The sequence below is a fragment of the Aythya ferina genome (genome assembly GCF_964211825.1).
Source record: "Aythya ferina genome assembly, chromosome: 20".
In the NCBI taxonomy this organism is placed as follows: Eukaryota; Metazoa; Chordata; class Aves; order Anseriformes; family Anatidae; genus Aythya; species Aythya ferina.
In genome coordinates this window covers 2,878,389-2,900,918 of record NC_140318.1, presented here as the reverse complement: position 1 = coordinate 2,900,918, position 22,530 = coordinate 2,878,389, and the positions used below count along the sequence as shown (strand labels likewise).

The 22,530-nt window shown below is 37.6% G+C and overlaps 1 protein-coding gene across 1 annotated transcript; it reads left to right on the top strand.

Moving 5' to 3' along the window:
• Positions 1-129: 129 nt before the first annotated feature.
• QSOX2 (quiescin sulfhydryl oxidase 2) lies at positions 130-22,146 on the top strand (the record flags this gene model as incomplete). The annotated part of the gene is made up of 12 exons (XM_084494327.1): positions 130-373; positions 4,109-4,209; positions 5,168-5,216; positions 6,354-6,459; positions 6,656-6,746; positions 8,654-8,799; positions 9,792-9,935; positions 10,862-10,991; positions 12,439-12,561; positions 14,201-14,351; positions 18,325-18,513; positions 21,051-22,146. The coding sequence occupies 12 exons, from the start codon at positions 130-132 to the stop codon at positions 21,599-21,601; spliced, it is 2,025 nt and encodes a 674-aa protein (XP_084350453.1). The 3' UTR covers positions 21,602-22,146.
• Positions 22,147-22,530: the final 384 nt, after the last annotated feature.

Below are 22,530 nucleotides of genomic sequence, written 5' to 3'. Positions count from 1 at the left end.
CCACACCCTCTTGCGGGGGGATTCCCCCCCGCGGGCTTCGGGCGGGCGCCGCCGCCGCTAGGCCGCGTTGCCAGGGCCGGCCGCGTTGCTAGGGCGCGGGCCCCGCCCCCTGGCCGCCGGCCTCCCAAGATGGCGGCGGGCAGCGGCCGCCCGCTGGCGGTACTGCTGCTGCTGCTGGCGGCGGCGGTGGCGGCGGTGACGGCGCGGTTGTACCGGGCCGGGGAGGACCCGTTGACCGTGCTGACGGCCTCTACGGTGCGTAGGGCTCTGCTCAACTCCTCGGCGGCCTGGGTGGTGCAGTTCTACAGCTCGTCCTGCGGTCACTGCATCGCCTTCGCCCCCACCTGGCGGGCGCTGGCCGGGGACGTTAAAGGTGAGGCGCAGCCGCCGCCGGTCCCCGTCCCCTCATCCCCGGCACCGGGGGGGCTCCGTCAGGGCTCGTCCCGGTGTGGGGGAATGGGTGTGAGGCTGGCACGGGGCCTGGCGACGCGGGGGGGCTCGGCGGGGCCTGCCCTGAGCGCTGGGGCCCAACGGGGGCGGTGGGGTGGGAAGGTTTTGGGGTGAGATCCCTGGGGTTGGGGGGTTTGTAGATAAAAAGTGAGTGTTGGGAGGCCGCGGGGGAAGAAAGAACAGGGAGAGATAAAAATAAATAAATACAGAAATCAAGCTCGGTGAGTCAGGTTTGTGGTGTCTGCCTGCTGGTCCTGGCACCCGCTGAAGTGTTTCGCCTTCTGGGGATCTGAGACAAGCGGGTCCCTGAGCTCCTGGTTAAATTCAGGGCCTGTGGCAGGGAAAAGACCCGAGATGGAATTTGTGGGAAATGCCATGCAGAGTATGGGTGTCTTAAAAGGCCTTTAAACTGCTCTGGGCATCACGTTTTACCCAAGGGGCGCTCTCAGGATGGAGACAGCAGTTCTGAGGCGCTGATGTGGTTTTGTTTTGAGGGGCAGTGAAGTGCTCTGGCTTTTCTGCTGCACTCTGGGGTGTGAAAAGTGTTAACAAAGTCTAAAACGAAACGTAGGTGCAGTATTGGGTATACACATTTTTAGACGTAAGGATACGGAGGCCTACCCAAAAATAGGCCCTGACGAGTTTGTCATGTGCTGGGGGCTGCTGACTGCCGAGCAGAAACTGAGAAAAACAAGAAACCCAGAGCACTGGTGGTTTCCAGGCTTTTCAAACACTCATTACTTCCATGGGTCTTCTTTATTTATAAAAGCAGTATTTTTCCTGCTTTCTTTGCATAAGCTTCTGTCACATTTTCACCTTCTGATTTGATTTGCTTTTGGCCAATTTACCATAGCCTGTGTCTTCATAAAGACTTTCTTTTAAACGGTGCACTCTTATACTTGTGGATGTTGGCCTGACCAGCAAATGCAAATTGGCGTTATTCGTCCATCTCGAAACCAGAATGGGTGGGTTTGAGCAGGAGACTGCGAACAGCCACACTTCTCATTGGTGGCTGCATCTGAAAAACATTTCACCCACATACGCTGACTCAACATCTATTTTTCAAAAATATTTACCCACCTGCTGGGATGTTTCAAGGATCTTTGTGGATGCAGACTCAACTGTACCTGAAAATTCTTTAATCATTATGGTTATATTTAATAATTGAGTATGGATCAGTTAAATTGGTGCAACTTTTTGCCTAACTAGAAGGCCTGTGCTAATAGAAGTAATTTTTATTCCATTTCTCATTTGTTAAACCTTGGTAATATCATTGCAAGCTTAAAGATAATGCTCCTGAAAAATGGGAGCAGAGCTTGCTTTTGTGTAATTTGCATTTTTCATTTTGAAATTTGGCCCTTTCAGGACAGGCTTTAAACTTGGAGTTGTTGCTGCTGTGTTCCTAATCATGCATTTAGTTTTATTACAGTAGTGTCCAAAGTGGACATTATAGTTAATTGTACTTTTGATATCGTAGTGGGTGGTTGAATCTATGCACCAAAATTTCTGTGGACAGGAATTCTGTGCATAAGTAAGAAACCCTTGGAAGTCCCACATCCAGCAACCCTTTAATTATATGCAGAAGTAAACCTGGCCAGTTGTTCCAGATAGAGGAGCTCCTAGAAATTGCTTTATTTATTTGTTGAGGAAGGATTTTAACCTTGCCCTTATTCTGGAAGCAGCCTGTGTGTTAAATAAATACGTGGTTCTCAATTAGCACTCAAGAGGGGATCCTTGTGATGTATTCCTGATCTCCCTGACTGCACGTCACAACAGAAGGCAGCACGATGCTGGTAATACACGTGCTGCAGGGAGCACGCAAGGTTTGTGCAAGGAAGCATGTTCCTAGCGATGCACTATGGCTGGTGTGCTGGTATTCTGTAGCATTTCACAAGTGGGAGCAGCATTTCAGTCCGCCAGCCTGCTGGATTGTCAGTTCATTTATCCCATGTATTCATGTGATTGCTGGAACTCGTTTAGCATAAACAGAAGTGGGCTTGGTTAACGTGGTGTCATTCAGCTGCCCCTTCCCTGTAGTTTGTGAGTTAGTCAAGCTGTTTGGAGTCTCTAGCATAACTTCTGTCAGAAATTTTATCTTTCCCTTACATTTTTGTTATAAATTTGGAACAACCTTCAGTATGCTTAAACATTTTTCTCAGATTTAACAACATACTCCGTGCGGAATAGGCCAAGCTAATTGTTCTACCCTGCAGAGCTCTGAATGCTACACCACCACTTGTACTCTGTCGTAATAGCAAACTCCATGGGTATTTTCCTTTGCCCTCTCTACAGCATGCAGCGAGTAGAACTGAGTTATGCATTATTTCAAAAATGCTAATGCTATTTAAAAATTCAGCAGCGTAAAACCCCCAAAATCTATGCTGCAGTGATAGTGTGAACTTACACAGCCTATGCTGTGTACTCCAGCAGCTTCCACATCCCTTAGAGACGAGAAGCTCCTTTTTAAGCAGAAGCAAATGCTAAGCAGCACACATCCCAGCTGGTGCTCTTTAACCCAAGTGTTTAGCTGGGGATGCGTTCCATTGTTGTACGTGGGCTATTTGCATCAGTTCATAGAGCTGCTATTCAGCCTGCCGAGGAGGATGGAGACAGGTGGAAAAAGGAGGAGGAGTGGTGGAAGTTGAATGAGATAGATATCCAGAAGCCGAAGTTTTGTTTTATTTATTTTGCATTTTGTTTGATAAAATGGACGGTTGTATCCTTTGTGTCTGTGTGAATACGTGCCCATCTGCTCTAGAATGCTTGTAGTCACTCCTGGTGCCTGTTCAGCTGTTGGCATGTTGAGCACAACTGAAATTCCCCCTCAGCTGCCCCATCCTCCTCAAAGACAAATAAAGGTCAAGCTACATTTCCAGCACAGCTAGGCATACAACTGAGAATCAGATCTTGAACTTGATGATGCTTTCGTGCTCCTTGCTATAAAAGCAGATTTAATTTTTAGTGCTGTTTTGGTTTATGTTTTATTGATCTTGGGGAATTGTGATGCATCTTCAAATTCTGCCCAGAGCTGTCTTGATTCAGCTTAGCTTTAAAAAGTAGCTGTACAAGGAGCCTCTTGGAGGGGGTCTTCTTTAAAGTGATTGCTGCAGTGGAGCATGACTCGAAAAGACAAGTTCCTGGCAATATGAGAAGGAAAAAAGGCTATGAATGAATTGAAAGCTTTTATTGAAGTTATATAAGCATGTTTATGGAAATACTTGAACTCTTGTGGTTGTGGTTATTAAACATTTATAAAGGAAACTCAGCCATTTAGCGCTCTGGTTAAAACTCAGGTATTTCTGAAGTATCTCTAAGGTACTCCTGGAAAGTACTAAAAGGTAAGGACATACTGGTCAGCAGGCAATGTGGGAGCCTTGTGGTGAGTGTGAATCTGAAGACCTCTGAGGACACAGCAAGTTCAGCAGCTAGTGAGTCCTTTGTTAAAATTAACCCTGATATCAAATGCGTCATAACTACAGTTTTGTAATTGACGGCCACGCAAACGAGTAACTGCTGGATTCATCTTATTCAGTTAAATATATTCTGCGTGCTTATCTTTGGAGTTCTGTTGCCTGATTTCCTTGGGAACCAGGCTGATCTGTCAGCTGGCACCTCTGATCACTTCTGCTGAAAATAGAAATATATATATTTTTTCCAGATTGGGAATCTGCAATTAGAATTGGTGTGCTGGATTGCGGGGAAGAAGAGAACTATGAGACGTGTAAAGAATATGGTATTCACTACTATCCAACTTTTAGGGTAAGTGGCATGATATATTGCTGTATGTAAATGATGCATGGTTCATTTATAGTAACTAAAACCATAACAAACTTATTTGTCCATAGTAATGCATGGAACCAGTTGTTCTTTATCTTGGCTTTTTCTGTGATTTTGCAGAGAAAATCGCAGGGCTGATAAAAGATGGAATCAAGTTCTTCTTACTCAGTGCGACAGATGATGCAGTTATTTGGAGTAGGAATTCAGTCCTCAGTTTAGAATCTGAAAATTTTTAACTTCTGTCTTTGCCAGTCCGTATAATCACACTGAACTGTAAGCATTAGAAGAATGTGATTGAAGGAGAGGGCTGAATGAGCACTGTTACGACAGAAGAAGGATCAGTAGGGGTTTTATTGCAGAAGTTGTGGTGCTCTACTCAGATAGAAAGAGCAATGTGGTTTGTTTGTTTTTGGTCTTTAAAGTTTCGGTTATAAATTGTAATATACTCTTTGTTAGACACCGTAAGTTTTTTTTTTTGTTTTTTTGTTTTTTTTTTTTGTAGTAGCAGAAGGCAGTCAAGCTCCACTGTCTATCCAGTCTAACCACTGAATTTGAGAAAATTTGAATACAATGTTCTGAGTGTATACGTAGTTTGTGGTACTGATTTGGTGATCGGTCAATTTTAGTTTGGGTTAATGTTTGCAGTAACAGATTGATAACAATTATGAATTATATGTTATGGTATTTTTCCTCTGAAAGTTTGCTTGATTGTTAGATCAGAGCTTTGACAGATGAGCTCCTCTCATGTGGTTGAGAAGCAGGTCTTTGGAACTCACAGGCTAGGAGTAAAGACTGGAATAGATACGTGTTTTGTGATTAGAGCTGTGAAAACTCTTGAAGGCTTCATTGTTTCTAAACTGAGCGTTTTTTCTTAAACAGTGAAGTTATTGATATTATTGCTTTGAAAATAATACTTTTTTTTTTTTTTCTCCCCACATAGTACTTCAAAGCATTTACAAAGCAGTTTACAACTGGAGAAAATTCCAGAGGTAAGACTATCCTACTGTAAGCAATACCCAAAACAGTTGTCCTATCAGCCAGGAATTTGTCAAAAAATTAGCAAAATCCCTTGTCCTGTCAATTAGTTTAGACACCTAGACACCGAAAAGCTTTTTAAGATGTGATGTTACAATTACTGTATTAAAATATCAGGCAGAATTTTAGACAGGTGAAAACACGGACCTTTGTTTAAAAGCTTACATTTCTTAGGTTTTGAAATGTGGTTCACAAGTGGTTAGATTATTAAAAAAAAAAATAATTGTTTGGGGGAAAACAAACAAACAAACAAACAAAAAAATCTCATGGGCATGAGTTCCAATTTGATCAATCATGGCTCTGGTGCTTTTTGACCTGTCAGCCAGTTTCCAGGCATCCTGAATCTCATTGGGAGAACCCCTATTCAGATGTTGACTAGCTGAAACCAGGCTTATCCTGTGTGTCTGACAAGATCACAGCTTGAGGTGATTTGTCTGAGGACAAAAGTAATGTTGTCTTTTCCAAGGGATTAACATTCAAAAGGCCAGAGGTCAGAAGAGGGACCACCTGCACCATTAACCCTTCATGTAGAATTAGGCTGCAGTTGTACCTGTTACGTTTGGCGTTTGTGAGAGCTTCTGCATTTTGATTTCTTTCTTTTAAAGCATACAAAATGTTCTCACACTTCAGTTATTTCCTTATATTGTTCTGTGGCTTTGTAACCTCACCTGGCCCATTTGGTAAGAATGGTACACCTCTGTTTTAAATCCGTGGTGAATATCCTTATTGCAAAAAAGCCACTGAAGCCTCCCACTGCAACTACTGTGAAAACAAGCATGGATTTAGAATGAAGCATTGTTGTAAGAGAAAATCAGCAAGGCAGGCAGATGGCTAGGTTTGGAAAAGTCTTAATATTTTATAAATTTGGGGATGGGTTGACAGTTTTTAAATACGATCTCATCTCAACATTAAAGTGAAATCCTACAACTAAATCCTCTGTTCTTCAGCCAAATAGTAATGCCCGGTTTTTGAGTCCAAATGTAAATCAAAAAAATGCCACACAAAAGCACGAGAAAGGTAACAAGTTATCAACATGCAGATTTTCGTACAGTTTCCTGATGTTTCATCTTTTTGTAACCTGTACTGAGCAGGAGCAGACCGTGAGCTGCAAACAGTTCGCCAGATGATGATTGACTTCTTACAGAACCATTCTCAAGAGTCAAGACCGCCTGCTTGCCCATCGTTGGATCCAGTTTTGTAAGTTCCGTGTTTAAAATACGGCTGGTGTATTCTTGCTATGTTAATTTAATAAAATGTAGATGATCTTACTAAAGGTGGATTAAGCTTTTTGTTGTTACTAGTTCTGCTACAAGACAGGTAAAAAGAAATTTAATTGATAACACTGAGTTTATGGCATTCTACCTGTGTTAAATGGCTTTTCTTTTCCTAAAAGGTCCACTGATATCACTGCTCTTTTTGACAAGAACAGCAATCATTATACTGCCATTGTGGTTGAAAGTAATAACTCCTACGTCGGGCGAGAGGTATCGTATGATTTATGACAACGAGTATGAATGAATTTTATCGTAACACAGCTGAGTTTTACGTTAGTTAGCCAAGCAAGAAAATTTGTGATTGTAGGACTGTATTAAAGGATGATGAGGGTCAGGTCACGTGTATTTGGGATATCACAAAGTCAAGTGATTACATAGGGCTGTTGTATTTAATTACACAAAGGAACTTGCTTACAAATGAGCACAATGTCATATTAACTTCTGTTTACACTCGGGAGGAAGATTAATATTTCAATTTCATTGTTAGCATAATTCTTTTGTTTGAAGAGCTGGAAGATCACAACAAAAATATTGTCAGATGTTGTGTTTTGTTACTGCTAGAGAACTGTTCATAATACTCATTCTTCTGGACAGCTCTTAAGATTTCAACTGTTCTTAATCTAAAACCTCTGTTTCTCTTTTTTTCACATGTTGTTTTCTAAGTTAAGATGATAACAAAATTTTCACAGCTCTTAGCCACTGATGAAATGAAAGTCTTTTGGTTTTTGCTTTCCTCACCACCACCACCCCCCCAATAATATATTTGATTTGGCATCATTTTGCCATTTAATGAGCCTGCTGTTAGCTTAGACAACTGTTACTTTTCTCCTGCTGCCAAGATCTAGGATAAGTAAAGAAAATAAATTGCACAATTATCTAGGTATAATCTGTGTAGAAACATCCAATGTGTGTGAAATGTTTCTAATTAGATTTGATGCTGAGATGGCTGAGTTGTGTAAGTGGAGGGTGTGCTGCCAAAAATGAGAATCACTTTGAGAAGCAGGCTGCTTCTAGACATTTGTTTTCTGGAAGCTGCTGTGTTGATACAAGTGGGCATTACCAAAAAGAAGGTGATGACTGTAAAGCTCTCTAGTACTTTGTCAAACTGATTTTAAACCTTCTGTTATAGGAAAAGCTGAGTATCATTTGAATAACAGAAAATGGAATCTGTTTTCAGAAGGACAAACATTCGCTAATGTAATATAGAATTTTAACTTTAAATAGTGAAACAGGAAATAACATTGTAATAAGGGAAAAAGGAGTGTTTAGGCTGTTTTTCTTAAATGGAAAATTTTCACTACTTAAAACTGAGTCATCATGTTCATAGGAGCAACACTGACTGTAGTTGGCAAAGAACTTTTATAGTTGAATCCTGGCAAATCTTTGAGGCATCCTTACGTTATCGCCCTCTTCTGCCTCGTCTGCCATTTGCTAGAGTTTACACCTTGTAGAGAAATGTGTGCCCACTCCCAGCTGCTCCAGTGCAAAACCCCAGCATCAGGTTTAAAGAGGTGATGAAGAATGTTTTGAGCTAAGATGCTGGACTCTGAACTGGAACTTCTGAGGTATGGGCACTTACTCATATATGCAGTCTGTGCTGTGGATTGGTAAACAAATAGCTGAAGGGACAGCTAGATGCTGTGACACCACAGAGTACAGGGTTTGCCAGGCAAAATCTTGTGTTACTTTAAGCCCTTGATTATTTTCTAAGTCATGGACTTTGACATCAGAATGCCCTAAAGTGATGGGACCGAATAAATGTTTCTTCACTTCATGAAAACTTGCCTTTAAACTCTTATATATGTAACATGAAACATACCTGTGGAGTATCCTCTGTGTTGTTTTGAAGTGCATGAGGACACTTCATCATTCATTCTCGTGTTTTCTTCGGGTGTTAGACTTCAAAGGGAAAAGATCAGGATAGACCAAGAAAAAAAAGGAAGATAAGAGTAAATTTCCAGAGTAAGTTTTCTTCAGCTGAAATTGTTAGTGTCCATGGAACGATCACAGATGCACTTTCTTGGTGAACAGCTTGATGATGCACTTGACCTATTTACCTGTCTTGTCTTCCATATTTCTTTAAGGATGTATAATTACTGTTACCTTCTGTTGCACAGGTTATCTTAGACTTGATCCAGTATGAAAACATTGTGGTAAAGAGAGCGCTGAATTCTGATAAGCCTTTTCTAGAGAAACTTGGTATTACCTCAGTCCCTTCGTGCTATCTGATGCATCCAAACGGGTCCCGTGGATTAATTAACATGTAAGTAGTTTCTGTCTCAGAGGAACATAAGGGAATTCATTGAAGCTATAAAAGCAGTTGCTATAACTTCCTTTCATACAGATTAAGTTATTTCATAACCATTTTTGCATGTATGTAATGATGCTGTCATGGCTTGTATTCAGTACATTATGTGGACTAAAATTTTGTGTTCCATTCCTTTGTGTTTTGAAAGTCGCCTGGCTTGAGCACTCTAGCAATTACTAAAGTGTATGTAGTGATCTTGTTACACAGTTTGCTCTTAAAATACACAGATATGGGTTCTGTCAGTGGAAGTGAGATTTCATATAATGGTAGGAAAGAGTAATCAAAATGGTGTGGCAGTTAATTATAATCCTTGAGATGCTCGGCTACAGTAACAAGATTATTTTCTGACAAAACTTACTTTTAAGTAGACAATTCTGAAGTAGTGCTTCTTACTGGAAATGGAAGCTCTAGGCAAATGTTTGTTTTTTTTTGAGTTTGATATGCTGAATGAAATTTGCTGGTAGTTCTTCATAAAGCATTTAGTATTATGTATATTTTTTTAATAAGAGACCTAGTATTACTTTTGCTTACCACTGTTGCCTATTTATAGCTTTAACCTATTACTGTAATGCGCCTGAAAGGAAAATGCTTGAATAAAAACGGAAAAAGATAATGACACATCAGAGCTCTAAAAACCTTGCTTCTAAGTCAAAAAGCAAGCTGTACATATAAGCTGTATGTGTAAGCTTGTCTGTATAAGGCAAGCTGGTATTTCGATGAAGCTGATGTTCTTAATTTGTATGGAATTTCAAACTACTAATCCCAGTGTTTTTTTATTACTGTTCCTAAATTGAACAGTTTTGTTTTCACTTTTTAGCAAAACATCATGCATACCAGAACTGTAAAATGGAAAACAAAGTGAATCTGTTATAAACTTACTAATTTGCCTTGGATGCTCTTTTAATGTGAGATGAAAAGTAATCTTTACTTTGTTCATTTATATGCAGTGTGAAGCCTCTTCGGTCTTCCTTTTCTTCGTATTTAAAGTCGCTGCCAGGTGTAAGAAAGAAACTACTTTTGCCACTTGAGCTACCTGTTAAAGAAAACAAAGAAGAAAGCACAGAAATCAAGCAGTGGAAAGAATTTGATAAGTAAGTGATACTGATGTTCAGATCTTGAAATTCAGATCAATGCTTGATTATTAACATTTGCTTGCAGTTTTTCCTTGCCACATAGGAAACTGCGCTGTCATTTATTATAAAATTCTAGTGTAGTTTAAAATTTTTTTCCACCACAAGTGATGCACCTTGAACTGAATAGGTTGGTCACTACTTAATCATCTTCATTCTTCTGCTGAATAAAATAAAAGGCATTCATGCTTAATACTGAAAGCAATGCTTTCAGCTGTTGATTCAACTTAGTCCATTTCTCAGTATATTCAGATAACACTGGTGAGTTAGTTCCAGCACCAAGGTTACAGCTTCTTCTAAATGCAAGTAACTGTTGTGATCGTGAGCAGTGATTCATTGGTCAAATTACTGGGCTTTCAGTATTTTTTTTTTTTTCCTCCCAGTCTTGTTTACACTTCTGGTCTGTGTATAATCATCTTTGTGTTAAGCAAGAGTCTCCCTTCCTTTGTAGCATGTCATTTTACTGCTCCTGCCAGATCCTGAGGAGAAACTATAATTTCCTTACACTAGCTATTTCCTTGCTGACAATTGCAGGGTTATAATTTCATTACAAAGTAAAACTGGCTGGGAGATGAAAGTTTAGTCAATTATAAAAGAAATTCTTGTGTGACTATGCTTCATTCGCCTCATTTCAGAACAAAGTGACAAAACTACTCCTTTAAAAGACTACAGTGAAACTCATTGAACTTGGCATTCACCATAGCGAGCACCTGAAGTAACTGCTGTATCTTTCCATGTATGCCATAGGATATACTGCAATCACTGTGGAGTGGCAAATGTTGAGGTTTTAATGACACCTTACTATATATCAATTTTACCTTCATGACTGGTGAGAAAATGAGCGAAAGAAACCTGCCACTTCATAACATTATATATGTGTGTTTCAGATCTAAGCTGTACATGGCTGACCTTGAATCAGGATTGCATTACCTGCTTAGGGTAGAACTTGCTACGCACAAGATGCTTGAGGGAGCTGAGCTAAAGACCTTCAAGGATTTTGTTACCATCGCTGCCAAGGTATGCACTTCTGGTCCTTGATTATTTTAACAAAAAAATGACTAACATCAAATTTATTACGTGATGTAAGCCTCTCAAAATGTCTTTCAGAATATATTTAAATATCTACTTCCTCAGTAGCTTAAAAATAGTTTTGTGGATTTCTTTAAGTGTTGCTTTTGAGTTACTGTATACGGTTCTGATATATTTAAAGGGCTGCAATACTTCTTAGTTTCATCTTCGAGGGCTCAAATTTAGATAAAGTTTTAAGCAGTCTGCAGCATATTGAACGAATACTATAAATAGTCTATCAGATTTTCAGGATAAATAGCTATTTTAACTCGATGAGATTGAAAATGTTTTTCACTTCTTAATTTTGGGTTTTATTAGTGCGTGCTTGACAAACAGTGTGGTATTCACAGATATTTCTAATGTCAGTCTAAATTTTGAATATAATTGAGGTACAATACTTCAAAAATGAAGACGCTCACATTATACTTGAATGAAGGGATAATGTAAGTAATGTATGTGATGTAAGTTAAATTATTTTTTTTCCAACATCAGCCTACTGAAGTCATCAGTGTCACTGAGCAACTAATGCTTTGCTTTATTTTAAATAAAATGAACCAATAGCTGTTTAAGGGAATAATAAGGGCTATATGAACTATCCCCAACTATCTGGATTTATCAGTCAGACAGTTTCTTGCCCCCCTGCAGCCATCAGAGGTCAGAAATCTCTAGCTGGCCTCATTTCTTTAAGAAAGTGTAGTGGTAATCTTTCTATCATATTATCCCTAAAGCATCCTCTCTTCTTCCTGATGGCTCCTGGCCAGCTTATGTCATTTGCTTCCCTGGCTATTAGTGTATAAATAGGGAATGCTGTCTTTTAGTTGCATGCTCATCTCCAGACTGCCATTATACAAGTGAGGGTTTCTGTCCTTTATTTGCATTCTCTTGTGTAAGGCTTTTCTCTTAGTTCTCAGTTGTGATGCCCACTGATTTATATTAGGACCCTTTAGATTTGAAACGGTCAGAATCAGAAGTCTGAACAAAAATTTTGTAAGAATCCATATTTGTCGTTAATATTCTAAGAGTGAGAAAGGATTTTAGCCTTTCTAATTCACTCAAGTTTTATGCTCCTTCTTGAATTATACACTGCTGAATTACCTTAATACAAAAGTTTATGTAATCTGGCAAAAGTCGTTCTGTAGCATTTCTGCTTGAAATTGAGTAACTTCATAGTGGTTAACATTTTGCGAAAGCAGCATGCTTAATTTTTTAAGCAAGTTAATGTGAGATGGCTTTTTACTGGTAAACAGAACAAGCATTTGCACATAACAAAGAAAATCTTGTCTGTTAAACTTACTGAATACAAGAAAAAGACGTGTTGATAAATAGAAAGCTGTCTTGCGGCTAATGAGATTTGTGCTTTAAAATATTGGTATTTTTTTTAAATTTTTTTCCCCAGCTTTTTCCTGGCCGTCAGCCTGTGGTGAAGTTGTTAGAGACCTTGCAAGAGTGGCTGGTGAGCCTTCCATTAGACAAAATCCCTTATGATGCTATTCTAGATCTGGTCAACAACAAAATGCGGGTAAGCTGTTACTAGTTTCCAGCACACAAATGCAGCATTAGTAAAGGATAAGATTCTATATAAATCTAAGACATCACTTACTGATGGTCCCTCAGTCATAATGGAGTTATAAGAAGGTTAAAATGAAAATAAAGTGAAGTCATTACCAGAAAAAAAAATCTACATGAAGAAATTGAAATGAGAGAAATGAAGCCCACAATCCTGTCTGTTTTATGAGGAAGCAATCACTAACATATACATGTTCACTAATGTCAGTTTCAAATGCAAGATTTCCAGCAAAAATTTCTATGTTAGCCTTGCTTGCTTTGCCTGCTATCAGCAGGTTTCTCTTGAGTGAATGTCAGAGTTAGAAGATGAGAAACTTACCCATTGAAATGGGCACTATTCCTGAGGAGTTTTCAAAAAAACAAACAACAAAAAAAAAACTCTTTAATTTCCTGTTGCAGTATAGTCCTTGCCAAGGATCCCATCTCAGTTTGGTAATGCAAATCGATGTGATAAGGCCATCTTTGCACATAAGTTAATTTCTGTCTTTCTTCCTATGAAGAGGGATTGCCATCTGAAATTTAGAAACTTAATGTGTGTTCTAGGAAGCAGAGAGATAAGTCACTGAAACTAAAAATATTGCACTAGATTTAATGTATAGTAAATAGTGGGTTTGTTTTAAGAGGAAATAAAAATGAATTCTACATCTTATCCTGTGAATATGTTACTACTGTAAGTCACTTAGATCTTGCCGAGTAATGCAGAGTTTTTGTCATGCCCAGGGATACTGTAACTATTTACAATAGTATGTGTGTGCTTTATTTTCATACTGGGCTTAAAATAAAATCTTTACAAGTTAAGCTACTTAATATACTCTGCCAGACTAATCGGACGTTTCTGATGTGCATCTTGGTAGGTTTAACACCAGTGATTGTACACTGAGTATCATGTAATGTGCTTGCAAGAGGGATGAGTTTAGTAATGGTGCATCAGGGTATCTCAGACTTAAGGATTGTTCCAAGGTTACAATTTGTTTGCCTTAAGCATGAAGTCATTAACAACAAGTGCAGAGAATAATTTACTGTCCTTTATACTTGGATCACCTCAATTTCAGGAGGAATTGTCATTGTTGTTAATGCTAGTTGAAAAACTTAGTGGCTGATCTGGAAATGTACTGAATGTGTAAGAGGCATATTTCCTCCCTATTTCAACTGAGAATTCAAAGCCTTTATCCTTTGGGGTTGGGCCTTTCTTTTCTGGACTGAGCATTGTAATAAGAGAGGGGATGCATTGTGCTTTGAAAAGTGATGTCCCATGAAAATACTAAGCTTATTTAAACACAGCTTTTATTTGGGTGGAAATGTTGTGTTTCTACCTGCAACAGGATTGCTTGTATGTGTTTGGCTACGTGAGTTTGCCTGTCTCAAGTTCTCTGAAATTTCCAGTGCGTATAATGTATGTTTGGGTATTCAGTAGTGAACTAGCTTATGGGTAACCATGTGGAAAAAAAAATGCAAAAATACAAGCATATTTTAGGAACTTTGAAGCTCTTAAACGTACTTGCTGTGTTCAGTAGTGAAGTGTCATTTCCAAAACTGTTTAAGTTAATTTAGGTACCAAAGCTGCGTATATCTTAAATACACATTATTTTCAGATTTCTGGGATATTTCTCACTAAGAGAATTGAGTGGGTCGGATGTCAGGGCAGCAGACCAGAGCTGAGAGGTTATACCTGCTCCCTTTGGAAGCTGTTTCATACCCTAACTGTTCAAGCTGCGCTGCGACCAAAAGCATTGATAAATACAGGTAAGCAGTAGTTATGTGGGACACTTGAAGGACAAGACAAATAAGTGTGTAGCAGTTCTGCTATGCAATAGAAAAAGTACAGGAAAAGATTGCTTTAATCCATTCAATTCTCAACTAATACATTCATGGACAGTGGCTTTTGAGGCTTAGTTTTCAGTTTTGTACCAGCAGGGGTCAGAGCGTAGCTTTATTGTGGTGGCTTTGAAAGAAAGTGTGTCAATTTGTCCTTGCTTAGAAATGTGGTAAATAAAATATGTTGCCCTAAAGATGCGAGTAAGAAAACAGGAGAGGGGAGTAGGTTTTTTATTAAAAAATAAAAAATAAAAAAAAATCTGAACTATCTGAAATGGGAAGAAGATTATCTGAGGTGGCACTATTAATTTGAAAAGAATAAGATGTAACCGTAGACTTTAGTAGCTATAAAAACTGTATAACCATTACCTAATCCTTCTGTAATTGTATTTCATAAATACAGAATGTCATGACACATTTGTTTTCAGATGAATTTAGATAGTGTCCCTTAATCTGTGCAGTGTGATGTATTCACTTCTTTGCAAACACTTAGTAAAATCGCTTCTTTTAGACTTGCATTGTCTTCTGAAACTGTTAATGTTCTGGTATTGATTCCTAGTCGTCTTAGCACAAATGAAAATAGAATTATAAATGCTAAAGCATCACTCCCCATATTATTTTATACTTGTCAAGACAGTGCATTGTTTGATTTTTAGTTCAATTTTGTTTTTATTCTTAAATTTAAAGTCTGCTTGATGTCTTTTGCAAGAAATGCTTTATACAGTGTTACCTGGTTTTCTGGTTGTTTGTGCATTAAATTAAAAAAAAAAAATATATGGATACATATATTTGTCCAGCACTACTTGCAATCACAGTGATAAACTCTAAATTCTTAATGTTGAACCTCCTGCAAAATAGGAGTTTGAGAATAGCTAATCATCCTGTATACGATTTTTGTTTCTGTTTTTTTGTTATTGTTTGTTTTGTTTGTTTGTTATTGTTGGCAGAGTAGGTTGAATCCCTTTAAGTTATGCTGTGCTCTGCCACACCAGTTTTTTTGTGCTGCATGATATATTAGCTGTTCAACAGCATCATGCATAAGTTAAATTCCCCCTTTTGTTTGAACTGCCCAAACTGTCCTAATTAAATTTATAAATGTTCTTAATATCGAACTATGCAAAATTGCATCTTAAATTGCTTCCATGTCTCAGTTGTGAGCTTTAGTCAGTCTGAAGTTAAAAATACACTGTGGAACCTGAAAACTCTTCGGCACACTTAAGCATTGATTTAAATCGGGACAGATATGTGATGATCACTTCTTACGGCGAAAGAATTGGGTCAGTCTGAGACTGTCGGATTATGTCTTGGGAGGTTTTCCTCTCCTTATTGCTTGTTTAAATCCCATCTACTAAAAAGCATGATGTACTCCCTAATCCTTCCCACCACAGGTAGGGTTTTATGGTTCTTGTCCACTTTAAAGATTAGGGTTACCCTGAATTGCTGTAGTTTGGGAGGAAAGAGAAAAGGAGGATTACACGATGATACATGGCAGATGTTAATAGAAGATTCATCTCTGGGCTGATAAAAGAAAAACAAACAAAATGAGCCATTTTGCAATTGTTTGTTTTCTTTTTAAACCAGATGTATTTTTCTTGATAGTTTCCCCTGCTTGCAGAGTCTAGCCATGTGGACTTGCTGTGGCTTTCTTGATATAATGTTTTTATTGTTTTGTATTTGATGTGGTTTAATGTTGACCTGTGTAATTTGAACCTGCAGTGGGATCAGCATAACGGAATCCAAAGGAACTTTAAGTATAATTGTTCCTATCAGAGGGTGGATAAAATCGTTGCAGGAATCACATCCTAGGTGTACTTAATTGTATGAAATGTGTTTTCAGTTAATAGGATCCATTGGTGTGAATAAGACCAGCTTGTGGATTTTTTTTTTAAATATATCTGAATTCCTTTTAATCTGTTGCTAAATTAGAAAGCCTCCTCTAGAAAATGAACTTTGAGGGAACTTTCAAGAATGTAACGCTGCACAGGAGAATAATTAAATTTGTGTACAAATATCTGTTTTAAGAGGTGGTTTGCTGGTAGTTATTTTTAATGTTTTTTTCCTAAATTCATATTCAGTATATGTGATAAAACTCTTTTGCCTGAAATTCATTTCAACTTTATAAAATTATTTTTCAGCCTTTCTTTTAATACTGTATTTTAATCTGCTTTAATCTCATAGCTTTTATTTATACATGCCTATTCAATCACAGATATTGAATGTCTGAGTAGAGATTGTTTGCTTTTTATGATTTCTTTATGGTTTTAAAGACTTTTTACCCCCGTGTTTAAGACTGCAATGTCACTGTTCTAAATAAAGGTGTGTTACGACGATCTGCATACATTTCTTACATAGTTAACAGGTAAATATTCTGATAGTTTTGAATAGGTTTTGCTAAGGATTTTTTTTTTTCGAAGAAATAATGCATGTATGGAGGGCATATGTGCTACTAGAGTTTGTTATTCGCTACCAGAATAGGACAGTGAGCTCTGTAACCCCTTACTGTGCAATCTGTAAAACTTGTATTGCAAATTACTTTTAGGTAGACGTGTTCAGCTGCAGCAGTCAGGAGTTTGATCAGTCCAGGACACTGCATCACAAAATGTGTTTCCTTTGACAATTTTTTTTGAGATAATTCATGAATTTGTAAATACATTCTGACACAATTTATTAGATCAATTAAGCATAAATCAGAAAATCTGAGACAGAAATGAAAGGTCATGATTTTAGCAAATAACACTATTTTTGAGTCACTTATCGATGTAGGGGCTACCTGCCATCACAATAAAGGTCCAGGACAAAGTCATCAATCTGTAAAGACTTCAGCCTGCTTCTGAATAAAATCACCATTTTTTTCTCATTATTAGTGTAAGAATATGGATGTTACGGAAAGAAGAATGTGTTTGTATTTATTTTTAGGAGGAATTCCTGAGTTGCACTTGAAAGTTCAATTGTTGCTAAATAGCTATTAGGTGTGTGTGCTCAGTGCCAGCCAGAAAAGCTGTGCCATTAATAACCGTAATGAGATTCTGGTGCTCTGTAATACCTTGGGGTTATGACAGAACAGATGGATATCACAGGTATCTCCTGAAATATTTTTCAGAGGGTTTTTGACTCTTGGCTTCTTGGTAGCAAACTGACCATAACTTCAGCACCTAATGGTGAATGAATAACGTATTAATTTAATTATTGGGCAAGATACTGAAGTAAGTCTCTACTTCAAGAAGAATTATGTGTAATATAGCATGGACTGTGCATATTTTAACAATTTCAAAATGTACTTACAAGCTTCTGAGAATTTTTTTTAGTCTGATGCTCATTTGTCCAAGTAAGTTTCCCCTTCAGCTTGTAAATACTTTTCTGTAGGAGACATGTCACTAATAGGAATATTTGGCCTTTTAACTCTTGTATTTAACATGTTATTCAGGGCAACTTTAAGCACAATTGAATGGGCTAAATAAATAGCAACATATAGGTATGAATAGTTACTCCACATTTTAGTAGCACTGTTATTCTTAGCATTTTTGAGCCTCTGTATGTTGGAAATAATTCACTTGTAGGTGTCTGATATCCCAGTCTTTCAAAACATACTGTTCTGAAAGATACTGTTTGAGATCCCTTTAGCCTCTGTATTAGAAACCAAGTTATTTGGTAGTGAATAAATAGATGTCTCAGCTTGACTACTCAGGAAAGATATTAAAAAATGTATTTTGTTGGGGAGGGGTATTTCTTCAAAGAAATGTGTGAAGCTTTTCATTGCTTTTACATTGAAGGTGTAAATACGCATGAAATGAAAAGGTAGCAACGTTTCCTTTCCTTTTCCTACTTTTAGGTATGTTACGCATAGCATATGGAACCTATGTTTGTCCAGATGGTGCTAAATGCATGTCATCTGTCTTTTTAGGTCTTGAAGACAATCCCCAAATAGTACTTCAGATCATGCGGAGATACATTCATCACTTCTTTGGATGCAAGGCTTGTGCTCAGCATTTTGAGGAAATGGCTAAAGAATCCATGGATTCTGTTAAAACGTTAGACAAGGCTGTTCTCTGGCTCTGGGAGAAGCACAACGTAGTGAATAACAGACTTGCAGGTATGGAAGACCTTGCTTAGGTAAACCCACCCAAGGTAGCTGTGTCTGAAAGACAAGGCTATGTCATTTTATACAGTGCAGTTTATATTTGAACAAATAGTTATCAAATTATACTCTGTAACATGAGTTTAAAACAATGGTAACTGTTATTTCTGCTTAACATTCCTTTATTAATTTCTGACTTGAGAAGGCAAACTCCATGTTTACACTGGCATACAAAGTTACTAACCTTAAGGATATTTGTGTACAGAGCAAAACAGTGTCCTGGGCAGCTGTAACTCCAAAGATCGACATGGTACCTTTAGAGTGACTGAGAAATGCATACACTCGAGATACACTTCAGTAGTGCAGTTCATCTCTTATGAAATACCATGAAAAATCTTCATCATTCACAAAGAAACTGTTTCTTCTGAAATTTCACCTGTTGCTTGGTGTGATTTCTTTCTGAAGTACAAATCAAAAGTCTCTTCAGAAAGGAGCAAAAAAGTTAAGTTACTTCTCAGTGGATAGAAATAATTAAATTTATTTCCATTACAGTTTAAACGGGTATTAAAACTTTTCTAAATTTCTTCATTTTCTTCTGGAGAGAAGCTGTACAGAAAATTGTGATAATTGAAGAGGAGGATTTCTCAGGATAAAAGAGCCTAAGCTATTAGTGGATCAACAACTGAATAAAATAAAATTACTATGAAGAATACCTGTTTCCCCCCCTCAATTGCTATGTTTTCAGCTAGACTAAAAATACAGTTAAAATACTGTGTTGTATTTAATCCTTTCAGTTATGGGGATATCAAATAACTAAAGCACTAAAGAAAATTGGTTTCTCTTTGCACTTAATCCCTGTCTGCTGTTATGGATCTGTGTAATGTAGCATTAGTTACAATTTAAATATGCTATATTGTGTTTATGTTGTGGTTAAGCTGAATTCCCACGATTTATGAAGTATTAAATACTGTTGTGTGTATAAACAGTTTGTCTCCTTTCTCCAAAGAGAAAGAAGAACACGATGAGGTATTAAATAAAATCATCCCCCTTAATGTTTGTTACTATTGCCAGGCTGAACACAGAAAAAAGTAGCCTTGCCGACTTGAAGTTGCTAAGTGGTGGAACAATGAACTTAATTTAAACATTAAGTTATTGGAAAACTCGCATGGATATCGATTTAAATAATGCAGCAGCTGGCTAAAATACCCTTTTAGTAAGAAGTATAAAAATACAGGAATAAATAATAATGTCAAATTATGCATTTTAAGTTTGCTAAAATTTCTCTTTGGGACAGTGACTTATTTTAATCCCTAAAAGCTGCATCTGTATTTCTAGTAATATATGTAGCTTCTGATGAGAAATAATGGTTGGTCCGTGAAAATGTCTTGGCACAACCTTTAAGTGTGGGCCTTGAGACTGTTGTATATGGTTCTGCCCTAATTAATTATTTCCTGTTGCTTTAAAGTGTACAAAATTTATGGCATTCTTTTTGGCAGGGGAACATGAAATACAGTAAGTTTTCTGTTTGTAATCATACCACAAGTTGTTTTGTTTTTTGCTTTCTCTACTGAGACAAATTGATTTAGCGAGTGATTTTTATTGCAAACTTGCTCTTTGCTTGTAAATACCAAAGAGACAATCTTAATTATTCTTTGGATCCTTAAACAATATTTTGATCAAAATCCAGGAGAAGCTTCCAGCCTTTAAAAAGATAAAAATAATAAGAATCTATATTTATTTTGCAGATATTTTAAGCATTAGTATACTGATAACAAGTAAATGAGCTTTTTTGTGCTGTAGAGATTTTTGTTTTAAAAGTGTTTTAAAGATTTTGGTTTTGTTAGAGCAAAGTATAAAACAAAAATACTAGCTACAGCATTCAGCTCTTTGCCATCAAGACAGAACGGTGGCCGGAGCTATGAGCAACTGAAATGTTAAAATGAGATCTAGTTCAAGGTAGTGTTACGTTTAAATGCTAAAAAGCAAACAGAAAAATACACCTTAAATATGATAATGGTTTTTAAAGTACTGGAAATAGTTTGCTATAGGAATGAAACAAGCTATGAAAAAGCAAGCTTATGATGGAGTAGTTCACAGTATAGAAACATGAAAATAACTGCAAGTCACTGGCCTTGAAATGGCTTTCTGCAAACCAAGCTTCAAGATTAAAGAGTATCGAGAGCAAAAGAGCAGTTTGTTTTGAACCATAACTCAAATTAACCCCTGAAAGGCCCAGATGGTGGTGTTTTCATGCCTTCTAAAAACATAGCACTTGTGGGATCCGGTTGCATTAGAATTTGAATGCTGCAGCTTTTACTGAGAGAAAAGGAAAATAATTGATTGTGTTTGTAAGGGAAAGAGGAAGCATCCATAAGGAAACTCATGAATTTCCTAATTTGTTCGCGATTGTCTTTAGTTTAATACAAACGTTATTGTGATGGCTTTTTTTGCCAACCTTACTATTTATAAGTTAAATATATTTTCTATGTTTTCCAGTGGTTCGCTTCTCCTAGTTCATTCACTTCTGATTTTTTTTCCCTCCTGTCAATTAGGAGATTTGACTGAAGACCCCAAATTTCCCAAAGTTCAGTGGCCAACTCCAGACCTTTGTCCTGCATGTCATGAAGAAATTAAAGGATTACACAGCTGGAATGAGGACCATGTTCTACAGTTCATGAAGTATCACTATAACAGTGAAAATATTCTGTATAAATACACTGAAAGCAAGACTGATGCCAGTGAAACTGAACTGGGAGATATGAGGGAGGTAAAAGACAAAAATCTACTGAAGAAACCAAGTGGAAACAGAGAAAATAACGTCCTGGACCAAGAAAACATACGGGATTCAGAATCTAAGGTGTTAGATAAACTAATAGGGAATCATGGACCTGTAAAAGACAGAGGTAAAAATGCAGTTGAATCGGTTAACCGTGAAGAGAGCAGGCAGTCTGTATCTTTCTTAGGGATTGGATTTTCCAACATAGACATGAGTCTGTGTGTCGTACTGTATGTAGCATCGTCCTTATTTTTAATGATAATGTACTTTTTTTTCCGAATGAGATCTAAACGGTGGAAAGTGAAGCATTATCGTTCATCTGTATAGACGTTTAAATTGGAAACAACATTTTCATTGTACGTGGCTGTTCAGTACCAGATACAGCTTTAATATTTATGATCAGGGATTTTGTATACAGTATTCTTTGTTTTAAAACCCTTTCTTCCCAAGTCATTTCACAAGTGTTCTAGCTTAATATATGGAGCTTGCTGTAAGAACCCTCTTTGACTCTGAGGCACACGGTGCTGTCATGAAGTACCCAGTGAGGAAAGCATTGCATTTTTCAGTTCAGATTTTCCATGACTTACCGCCTACATCCTTTACTCATTTGCAGAGTAAACATTACATTATGCAATCAACTGTGCCTGGTTTTGGAAAAGAAATTGGATATTGTTTTGTGTACGTCAAGCTATTTTTTTTTAATTTATCCAGAGCTGATTTTACCTACCAGAGTACTGAACAGTTACTGTTACCTTGACTTCTTCGTCTGGAGAAGCAAGAATTGGTTTTGTATTTTTTTTTTTTTTACAGTGTTTTGTTTTTTCCTCCAGGAAACAAGAGTTCTATTTTGATTAAATCAATTCTAAACCTTGTGACTTTCTCCCATATTATTTACGCTGCATATTTAAAGTGGAAGGCATTACATCTTCAGGTAGATCTTCCATTCTCTCGTGTTCCAGCCAAGGATAGCTGCGTCTAGGATGAGAGGTTTGGGGCAGCAGGCATCTCTATAAGCAGCCTGATTCTGATTGCTGATGCTGCCATCCATTCTAAGGGAGCTCAGGTGTAAGTAACAACAAACTCAGACCCAGTGCTTTCCTTGCTCCTCTACTTGATGTGTTAACAGAGCATTGTGCAACTCACCTCACCCATCTGTGAACCAGAGAAGTAGCTGAGTAAATACTGTGTTATCCAGTGCCAATTCTGATGGACTCCAGTAAAGGACAATGCTGTTTTAACTGAAGGAAAGTGAAGCT